Here is an 11,098-nt window from a genome sequence, read left to right as displayed (position 1 = left end):
AGAGGCGGGGCCGGCGGGGGCGGCAGGGAAGGCCGGCCCCGGAGGAGGCCGCCGAAGCGCCGGGGACCGGCCCGCACGGTCCACGCCGGGGGAAGCCGCCCTCGGCTCGGCTCGGCGGGAGGCGAGCCCCCCGCCCAGCCCCTCCGCTCCCCCGGTTCTTACTGTAAGTGACGGTGACGGTAACCGGGGCTCCGGGCGCCGCCATCTCACCCCGCCGTGAGGAAACCGTCCGGCGGGCGCGCGCCGGCAGGGCGTCACTTCCGCGCCGCGCCCCTCCCCTCTGGCAGGGAAGGCGGACGTGACGCCGGCAGGCGGCGGGGGCTGTTGTTGACAGGGCGTCATCGATGACGTTTTTGCGGGGGGGGGGGGGGGGGGCGGCTGTTTTTTTTCCCGTGAAGGGGACGGAACCGGCCTCCAGCTGTGGAGAGGCCTCTGCTCGAGCAGCACCGGGCACGGATGAGAAGGGGGAGGGCAAAGCCCAAATTAACGGCCAGAAACACCACACGAAGGCGTCAGCTAATCTACGTGATTTTATGTCTCCATAGAATACATAAAGTTAGCGATAACCCTATTTATTACAGCTTCCCAGAAGGTTACAAGGATGGTAGCGTAAAAGTCTCGAGACAGCAGTAGTTTAAAAATTGCTTTCGATTCTTTTATCAAACGAGCATAGTAATAAGGGAGCTATTTTACAGAGAGTGAGCAGTGACGCACAGTCTCGGTTTCGAGAAAGAGAAACATAATACAGAGTCAAAATAAACCTCAGCTATCGACAGCCACCACTAACTCTTCACATCATACTTTGTCCAGAAGACACAGAAATCAAAACCTGTCAGACTTGACTGCTTCCACTGAAGGGAACTGTGCCGAATTTTCCATTAATAGAAAAGTCAGTAGCAGAGCAACTTTCTTCAAAGAAAGAACACCACCAGCCATTGATATTGCCTTCTAAGATGTAGTGATATTAAGGTTACACTGGAAGGACAAGTTCTCCAGGATTTAAAAAAAAATTCTTAACGTGATTTGTAAAGTGTAGTTCATTGTATCCATTGTGCTTTTGAAACGTTTATGTTGCAGGGATCTTTGGCAATCCAAATTCATCCACCAATACACCATCCTGGAAGAAAGGGAAAGAAGCAACAGGTTAACAACTCTCCACCAGCCAGAACGTTTCACAAAAGTTTCCTTACAATTTCTATAAAGTGATATATCTGTAATTGCCCCTGTGTGACAGCTGGAGTCAAAATAAGAGCAACGGTGTTCTCCCTCACTATGAAGCTGTATTAAAGCCCCAAAAGCAAACACACAGAAGACTTTCTTACATTCTCAAGAAAAACTGTAGTAGGAGCTGTAATAGTACACTTCATTCTACTTGCAGTCAGACAATGTTAGAATCACAGAATCGTTTAGGTTGGAAACGACCTTTAAGATCATCGAGTCCAACCATCAACCCAACACCACCATGCCCACTAAACCATGTCCTGAAGTGCCTCGTCTATGTGGTTTTTTAATAACTTCAGGGATGGTGACTCCACCGCTTCCCTGGGCAGCCTGTTCCAATGCCTGACAACCCTTTCAGTAAAGAAATTTTTTCTAATATCCCATCTAACAGGAGTTACAAAATGCCATTTTAGCTCTTTAAAATATAATAAAGAGCATTCAGTACTGTCTCATATATAGCATCCAAAATACGTAAAACATTAAGCACATTTTCTTGTTCAAAATATTAAGGATTCCAAACATCAAGTAACCAACACAAATGTGACTAATCCAAAACAAAAAAAAACCATGTATTTTGCTTTTAAAGAGGAAAGGACTCACTTTGTTTTTCGTGTCAGTAGGAGTGACATCTGGGATTGCTGGAGCAGATGCAGCTTCATCTAAGTAGGAATTGTCTTCATCAGCTAAAAGCTCATCACCTAACGCATCCAGTTCTGGAATTGAATTATGTCGGTTGAAAAATTATGCAAGGAATTCCTTTTGCAAAAGAAAATTCACTCTTACAGAGAAACAGGATTCATACTGAATGCTTACATTCATACTCATTCAGCATTATTTAGTCATCAGTCAGGAATATACACACACACACACACACACACAATGGCGAGAACCTTCTTTCCATCATTGTAGCATTCCATCAGTGTATCTCTCATGTTTGTCTCATACTCTTGTTACTGCTCTTAAAGGAAATGCAGCTTTTATGTTTAAAAAAGTGATTAAAACTTTTTTTTTTAAACACACTTCAAGTATTTGACTAATGAAATTAAAAATCACTGTATGACTGCATGATGATTTTTACATTCAGTAACGTAAAAATCATCCTCCACCTTCCTCACCTGCTTCCAAGTCATCTTCATCAATCTCTGGTGTTCCATAGCTGCGACTCAGTGCCTCCTGGACTTCATTGGCTTCTTCCATCATATCCTCTAACTGATCTTGTATGTCCTGAAGCAAGAAACAATTTCAACTGGTCCATACTTTATAGTTTTAGTTAAACTTATCAGAGATTAATCAAATTCAGTTTAATAATTCCAACATACAAGGCACTCAAATTTGTTAATGCATAAACTGTTTTTTGAAGCAGCATTAATACAAGTCAAGACACATGCGTTCAGGACTATAGTGTGGCCTTAACTACTATTAAAATTACAATAAATGTATGAGGTAGAAAAAGAGGAACCTTGAAACAACATCTCTGCAAAATCCTCTTGTTTTAAGTATTCTTCAGGGTAAATTGAAAACCTCTAATAAAATACCCAGAGTCCAGCATCATCTTGAAAAGCAGGAGAGTTTGAAATCTAGAGAAATTAAATCTACCATCTGGAGAATAAGCACTAACCTGACTTGTGCCACAGCAAAATTTAGAAGATACTTTAGCATACCTCTTGGCACTATACTTGGTAAAACTAAGGAGACAATACTTGCCTAAAGGTTTACAATGCAGGCCATATATAAAAACAGCATAGGAAAGAGGACTTAAAGGAATTCAGCACTGGCATTTGATAAGAGTTTAAGTACAGCATACTTTATATTTAGAGATCTTACAGGGTTTTTTTATGCATTTTCTGAAGACAGGCTCAGGCCTTGCAGACTTCTTGAAATTAAATTTTTTGTTTGGTTTTTTTGGGGGGGGGTTTGCTTGTTTTGGGGTTTGGGTTTTGTTTTTTTTAATCAGGCGCTACCTTGAACTGGGGGAGCAAAGGACTAATGTGCGTGTTGCTAACATGTAAGAAAAAAAAAAAAAGACGACAAAAAAGCCATAGCAGGAAGTATTCACCAACAATTATGCTGAAGTACAGAGGAAAGAAAGGGAGAGGTTAAAGATTAGCCCAGCAAGGAAACAACAATCAGTGCAGTAAGGCCAAAAACTGACTGTGCAGTACCAGAGAAATCGGGAAGGGATTATGATGGTGTTCCCATAATAAAGGGAGGCAAACTCATGTGAACAGTCAGCTTACATTTAAGTTACATAGTCCACTTGTCACTATTTTAGTACACTGTTTCTGTGCTTTAATAACTTAAACTATAGAAGCTCACCTCAATTTGATCAATTTTGACTTGCTTGTAAGCTTTCTTCATTTCTTTCACCCCCAGTTTCATTGCATCAACCTAGAATAGAGCCAAAAAACATGCTTGTATCTGATGTAGCATAAACAAATTAAACAAATGTGAGATTAATATACTGGTACCGTTGTCTTTGTATCCTTCAGTGCCTGAATAGTGTAATTAGCTTGTTCCATATTAAAAGACTGCTGTGATAGATTATCCCTCTGTTGTTCATACCTGTTAAAAACAATGCAAATAATGGCTTTAAAACACCACACTATTTATTGCCACAAAAATTCTTAATTTTTTTAAAAATTGAAAAATCAGCAGCAGTAGTCTAAAGATAGGAACAGATGGTCGTTTTTGTTGTTTTTTTTTTTTAATTTCTTATAAACAATCACAGAATAAACAGCTTCATAAAAATCTGGCCATACGCATTTATGTGTATTTAAAGTGGACAAAGTGACTCCTGAACTAAGCTTCTGTTTTAGCTGACAGCAACACCGTATTTGTATAGGCTAACACAGTAGGTGAGGATACAGCAAAAGTTTTAATCGCTATAAGCTAGAGATGCATGCCATTGCTCACTAATGCTGTAAGCAAAATGGAAGAGATGCAGGTTATCCAAACCACAACGGCTCTGCACTGGAGCTTTGCAGGGCCGGGAGGAGGGGGAGGATAGGGTAGCAAAAGGAAACCATTAAGGCTAACCAGAAAAAAGAGGGAGACTTTAAAAAATCAAGAAATCATCCTTCTCAAAGCTAAACTTGTATCCAATCAAGAATGTAAAGTGTGTCAAGTTAAATATAAAAATGAAAGCATAAAAACGAACAGTGAGTCCTTCTTCAAACCCAAGGCAGAACATCTGCAAGACAAGGATGATCTGAATACAGAACAGCTTCTGGACAAAGAATGACTAAATAAATTACTGTTCAACAACATGGAAAAGATATGATGATAGCCTATTGTGAGGGGCCCAGTGACTGTAAATAGAGGAACAACTATCAAGTAAGATTAGCAGGCAGCATAGGTAAAAAAATGAAAAAAAAACCCCAAAACCAAACAACAAAAAACCAAACAAAACAAAGCAGTCCTTCTCATCACATCTAACTATTGCATTCCTTACCATAGGATGTTTTGGATGGTAAGAGTTCACAAATACTTAGCAAGTAATTGAGCAAGTCTGCAGAGGTACAATTCATCTGAGGGATATGAAATACAAGACGAAGGAGTTTTGGCTCAGATAGCATCTAAGAGATTTGCAGTTCAGGGAGTGTAAGATATTCCAGCGAAGCACCCCTGAACACTTGCCATGTTCTGGCATTCTTTCCTTTGTATTTGTTGCTGGACACTTTTCAAGACAGTATAGTAGACTAGACCAGACCACAGGATCATCTATCCCGTCTATTCTGTTTTTTTGCATAGACACAATTACCTGTGCTACATGTGCTCAAGTCCTACAGGGTGTCCACAGAGAACAGGTAAATTTCCAGTAAACCAGACCAAGATCATTAAGTACACGATCTACAGTACTCAATTAATAATATAAAATGAGGCACTGTCAGAAAGTTTAGGACCCAAGCATAGCTTTAATAGTGAGCAGATTTAGGTCAGCTTGTCCCAATCCAAATTTATATGCTCACATACAAGTAAGGCAGAAATATGCTGATGCAAAATCTGTAAGGAGACGCTTCTGAAAGGCCGGCTAGCTTGTTCAGCATTTTTCTTTAAAGAATGCTCAGAAGCAAGAGTACTGGAAAGATAAATGAAAGCGTGCCATCCCCTTTAAAGAAAACAGGCTTTCATTAATCCCAAACTGAGAAAGGTTTAAACTTACATTCGCTTCTGCTTTAACACTCTCAATGCTTTCTGCTTTACTGTATTCTGAAAGACACAATATCGTTATGTTAGGAAAAATATTTGACTTCACTCTTGATTATACTGTTTAAACCTAATGTATTGCATTTAAGTTTTCCAAAAGATTCCTCAGTTACCAGTGCAAAGAGTTTAACAATAGTCACATTCAGCATTTGTCCTGCATTAATGATTAACCAAATAGGCTTGTAAGTAAAGCTTCTAATAGAAAATACTTTCAAATTTCTGGCTTTTAAATTTTTTTTTGATAAGCAGAATACAAAGTCAAACTTAGTTCACCAGAACCCTCATTCATCAACACATTTTAATGGTCAGCATCAAATAATACTGCAAAAGGTACTTTAACAATACTGTTTATATTAGATATGTTTATTATTAGATATATTTTATATTACATGTTCATCCACTTTCAAAAATGGGTTTTCCTACTCCCTTTCTGCACAGTGCAGAACTTTTTGTTTTGGCTGATGAAGAAAACAGCCTCTCTACTAGACTTAATTCAGGTAACGGAAGAAGGGAAGCAACTTACTTCTGACTGAGGAATTACATTACACTTTGGAAGAAATAAAGAGCAGTGAAAACACTGTTCAAAGATGCATGTCTAAGAGATGCTTCAGAATAAAAATAATCCTGCAGGATCTTTAGATCTCATCAGTAGGGCACCATGCAATTCTAAGAACCTGATGAACTGGCTAAATCACGCCACTACGTGACAAGAAGTATGAGTCACATCCCCTCATGCTTAAATCCCACAGAAGATTCTTACCTTTGCAGGTCCCTCTCTCATCTTCTTCATTTGATCCTTATACTTCACTAGTTCTGCATCAAGCCTAGCAATTTTCTTGTCAATTGACTCAGCTCTGCTATCCACCTTTAATACATAATGGGGAAAACAAACAAACAAAACATTCATTAAGGTTTTATTCAGGTATTGGACAATAGAAAGAACAGCCTCAGTTTTATTATACTTCTAACTGAATTGTTTCTTCACTCAGTGGTTTTATAAACAGTTTGTAGAGAATCCAAACCCAGAATCAAGTGAAACACCTTCTACAAGGAGCACAAGAAACGTTCTGAGGTTGCAGGAAGCTCTGCCATTGTAACATGTTGTCATCACTTTGAGATGCTCCCTTGCACACCCACTCAAGTCAAGGTCTCTGTTCAGGAATTTCTGGTAACTTCCAGTGCCAGGGACTAAACTGGAACAGAGAAAGGAAAACCTAAGTGTACCATGCTGGCAGATAGGGGGGCAATGCAAAAGGGACAGGGATGTGTTCAGCAAGGCTAGAGGTTTATTTCTGGTGAGGAGAGAACAGTAATCCTTCAGAATAATACCTGGATTACTAGTTACGTTTAAGAAGCCCAGACTTAACCATTTTTTCAAAGGTGCCTAACTTATTTGTCAGAGAGACACTTTCCCCATCACCTCCCGCAAAAGGCATCAGGACACAGCAGTTCCGCCTGGTAGCTACTCTGAATTCTTACTGCACTTTTGCTTCAAATCCCAATAGTAGCTGCATAGCTCAGTAAAAGACCTCCAGCAGTCAAGCCCAACAGCCCTGCTGCAAAGCGTATCACAGAGCTGTCATCATGGAAATATTTTAACCCTTCTGCATAAGAGGGTTAAAAGTGATAATTACATGACCCAGCATGGGTATAGATCATTCTAACAGCATAGACAAATTCATAAAAAAGATAAAGAAAGCCTCCTTAATGTGAACCAACTATCACAGCATTTCTCTGGAAACAACAAAATAAAGCTTATTAACTTCTCATTCCAAGGAGCCTCTCTAGGGCTTAGAATATACTGACATTCCAATTACAGCGTGAGGCCAATCAGTGCAAATTTACAATTTTGACTTGCTAATTGTGTGGCTAAACATGTATAATTATGCAGATTTTCATTTTGGTGTCTCAGTGATCCTTTTGAATCTCTGCTCTAGGACACCAACATGCATTCGCCAGAGGCATCCTGAGCAGAACATTTGATATGAACACTCCACACAAGACATTAAAGTGCCTGGGCACAGCTGGCATTGACAAAATTGTATTAAGCTTTCTATGATGCCAAATATTTTACTAACAGCAAGAAAAAGAGATATTTGCGATTGCAAAGCTCTTGCAGGCTCAAAGTGTAGCACCTCCTCAAGATCTTCATCAGCTAAATGTATCTCTGAGGTCAGCCTCCCTCACAGGGGAAACCCAGTTATTTGGTTTATTTATATGATTCTTTTAGTCAGTACTAGCAGAAAACAGAGACAGATCCTCCCACCTCGATTAACTACGTAAAAATTGCACACACACGTTACACAGGACATTACACAGCTTTTAAAAATGAGAACGGACAGAAGAGGGGACAACGGATCTAATTTATCCAAAAGAAAACTAGACTGTGTATCAGGACTTGAAGAGCTGCTTTCTATTATTGACAAATAAGCCATGCTGAGGTATGTTTCATTGCTAAAGAAGGGCCCCAATCTAAACAAAAGAAAGTGATTGTGGTATCCCAAATCGCTATTAAGCAAAATCACAATTTATTTCAATTAAAAAAAGAACATCACATACAAGACTGAGTTTTAACACTGTTGTCACCACTATTAGTCTTTTGTTCCTATGTTTCCTACTTATTACTCTGAAAAAACGTAAATTTGGAATGTTTTTTCAAAGAAGACAAAGTAAAAACAATACCAATGCCACAGATCCTTCCTCCTACCAGCCTCATGACAGCTTTGAGTCATCTGACTGTGCTCAGCCAGCAAGGATAAAAAAAATCTGCCACTTAGTGCAATGTCGAGGCAAGCACAGCAGGCGGGCAAGACAGCGAGCAGAAACTGCAAGGGAGAATGGGAACATACCAGTGGAGAATAAGTGACAGAAGGGCATCACACAGCCAGCCGGAAAACTCAATAGTAACCAGCCATCGAAGAAAAGTAGGGAGAACTGTTCCCTGGGCTTTAGTAAACACTTCAGATTAGTGATCCCACAGAACCAGCCCTTTAAATGCAAAAATCTTGAATTGTTTTGATATCTTAAGGTGATGCTTGTTCTCTCACCACAGAAGGAAAAAGCGTATTGTGTGCTGATCTTATTGGGTTCAGTCATACTACTTCTGCATACACAGGAAAGAACATCCAAAACACAGGCATAATTACCGCCTAAGAGTTGCCTACATTTTTAGCAAATAGTAACTATAAACATTAATCATTGCTTGCCAAATACAATAACTCCTAACTGCCATTTAATGGCTAATTACCACTGAAGTAACACAGTAAGAGATTTTACAAAGCAATCTGACTCCTTCAAAAGATATAACAAAATGTGTCTAAGATTGAAAACAACATAGAAGTGATGTTACTTGTTTCTCCAAACTGTTGAATTTAACATGCTAAAGAAACTGCAAGTTTTTTTAACATCTCACACAACTCTCTTCAATAATAATTTACATGCAATTTAAGAAAAAAAAAAAACAACTGATGATCTCTCTCATCTTTTAGCAGGACCTGTACTAGAGACTTCGCTATTGGAAAATGACCTGAAAACACAGCAAGTTATTCTCAGATCAGATAGATTACCTCATGTAAAACGGCACAAAAAGTTAATGCATAAACTTCAAACTCGTAAAAGGAAGTATGTTTCTGCCCACACCTACTAGTATACAGAACTGTCTTAAATTTTAGTTCCATCCACAGAAATTTAAAGTTGTCAAAACAGGGCAAAAAGCTAACATGGAGCTCAGTAACATTAACAGTGGTTTATAGACTTCCTCATACCAAGAGCTGTGCTTGGACCCAGCCCTTCATTTCTCAACAGCTGACCAACACAGGCTCTTGATTTTATATCTTAAAAGCCACCCTGCAATCCATCATGGGTGGCCAAGTCACTACATATGTAAAATAAATTTGAAAGTCTGCGTTTCCGTTAACCTGTTGTCTTCTATAGCCAAATTTTCAGATAATGTCATTACAGACGACTAGAAGATGATCAAAACTGCATGCAGCTCCTGGTGGGTAGCGGTGATGACCACCTTTTTGGGAAAAAAATCCTAAATTCCTGGCATTGCCAGTGAAAGCAGCCATTTAAATTACACTTTTATGTACCCCCAAAATCCACTGGGATTGAACAAGCTCCTAGTGGAAGACAGCCTACTGGCATATCGAAATCTGGCCGGTTTTGTTATGATTTGTGTCCTGGTTTCTCAACATTAGAAAACGCACGTTAACTTGGAACTGTCAAAATCAGCCCTCAAAAATCTGACTGACTAATATAGAGTTGGTTGCTGTGAGGAAGAGATTTCCTGATCTTCTGCTTATAGCGCTGGAATGGCAAACTTAAGTATTAATAACAGTATCTCAGATGGATTTTGGAGTTCCAGACATCCACCAAAGCATTCACTGGTAACAATGGGAAAGCTCACCCTGATTTTTGAGGATATGCTTTATTTACTGTTCTAACTAAACGTACTTGGAGCCATGTTTGGGTTCAACACCGCTAAAAAGCAATGCAGATTCTCTGCCAATAAAATAACGTACTGGGAAAAACAGTAACTGTGACTACTTCTCTCCTCGTCCCAGCCACTGGCATACACAAGAGACTGATGTGCATGGGTTTGTGTAGGCAGCACTGACAAATATTAGGTATTTAACTGAAAGAGTCTCTTCACTGGGTAGCAAAATAAGTCTTCCAGGAGGAAAATGGTGATTTTCCACAGAAACGCTTTGTTGCCAGGTTCCAGGGAAAATGCTCAGTTACCCTCTACTTATACCACAACCATTACTGACGTTTCACCTGACTTTGATAACCACTCGGACAAATACTCAAGACCTCTGTATTCTTTCTTCACCTCTCAAAATTAGTTTACGACAGAAGCAGGGGTAAAAACATACCCTAGTTTTCTTCACAAACTTAAAAGCCAAAAAGAGACTATGAAATTACAAGCTTAACCTTCCTAAAAGTTTTCCTTAACCTTCTTTTCAGGCAGGCCAACCTTACAACACCTGTGAAGTGTTCCACCACGTGTTTCCTCAGCATTTCTTACTCGGTCTGGGCTTAACTGTCCACCTGCACACGCCTTTGCCATCGACTCTACGGCAAGCTCGTCCACAGCAGATGGAACTATCTTCATCAGAAGGTGGGATTTGCCCTCCCACCTTCTGTATGGGACAGAGGGGTTCGTTCCCTTGCTCCTGTCCCTGCCTTCTCGCAACTTGGCACGGCGGGAGTTAGCGTGTGCGATCAGAGCAGCGAAGCCCTCAGACGGAAATATTAGAAATATCCACGAGGATATAAGAGCCAGGCCTTACACGCCCATCGTGTGCATCGATTTATGGGATGCGCTCCTACACACAGCCAAGAAACACAGGCGTGGGCGTGTATCTGTAAAAGTGTACAAGCGCCGACGCGCAGGTGCGTGCTAAAACACACCTGTGTGCGTGCGCGCACACGCACACACAAACACACCGTGCCAAAGCACGGCCGTGTAGCTACACACGCTCAAGTACACACACCAGCAGACCCGGTGCCCGCACACCGCTCTCTTTCCACCCCCGGATACCCAGACGCACACCTGTGCACAGGTGCATACCGACACCCACATCCATCCGTCCGTCCGTCCATCTGTCCGTCCACAGGCACACTCACGGGCTCTGCCTCCAAACCACCGTACGCCCACCTTCCCCCC

General features: G+C 40.7%; 2 protein-coding genes across 5 annotated transcripts in view; both read right to left on the bottom strand.

Moving 5' to 3' along the window:
- BAG1 (BCL2-associated athanogene) overlaps positions 1-245 on the bottom strand; it is a 20,398-nt gene extending 20,153 nt beyond the window's left edge. For 3 of the 4 annotated variants that reach the window (XR_775396.1, XR_775397.1, XM_010583573.1), the window contains exon 1: positions 163-237. Coding sequence is in view for 2 of the 4 variants with exons in the window: in XM_010583573.1 (XP_010581875.1) it covers positions 163-205 (43 nt within the window). In the remaining 2 variants the exon portion in view is untranslated. Of the gene's footprint in view, positions 1-162 lie in introns of all 4 variants that reach the window. The other variant, XM_010583572.1, reaches the window with a different exon arrangement.
- A 270-nt stretch (positions 246-515) lies between these two features.
- The window catches only part of CHMP5 (charged multivesicular body protein 5), a 10,840-nt gene continuing 257 nt past the window's right edge, over positions 516-11,098 (bottom strand). Inside the window, exons 2-8 of the mRNA XM_010583571.1 lie at positions 6,188-6,292; positions 5,384-5,430; positions 3,690-3,783; positions 3,538-3,609; positions 2,337-2,445; positions 1,822-1,934; positions 516-1,117 (exon numbers count right to left, since the gene is read on the bottom strand). Of these exons, the coding sequence (XP_010581873.1) occupies positions 1,067-1,117; positions 1,822-1,934; positions 2,337-2,445; positions 3,538-3,609; positions 3,690-3,783; positions 5,384-5,430; positions 6,188-6,292 (591 nt within the window). The 3' untranslated portion in view covers positions 516-1,066. The remainder of the gene's footprint in view (positions 1,118-1,821; positions 1,935-2,336; positions 2,446-3,537; positions 3,610-3,689; positions 3,784-5,383; positions 5,431-6,187; positions 6,293-11,098) is intronic.

The sequence above is a fragment of the Haliaeetus leucocephalus genome, unplaced genomic scaffold, assembly GCF_000737465.1.
Source record: "Haliaeetus leucocephalus isolate CR32 unplaced genomic scaffold, Haliaeetus_leucocephalus-4.0 Scaffold915, whole genome shotgun sequence".
NCBI lineage: Eukaryota > Metazoa > Chordata > Aves > Accipitriformes > Accipitridae > Haliaeetus > Haliaeetus leucocephalus.
Note: the sequence above shows the minus strand (reverse complement) of the source record. Positions and strands in the feature narration are given on the sequence as shown.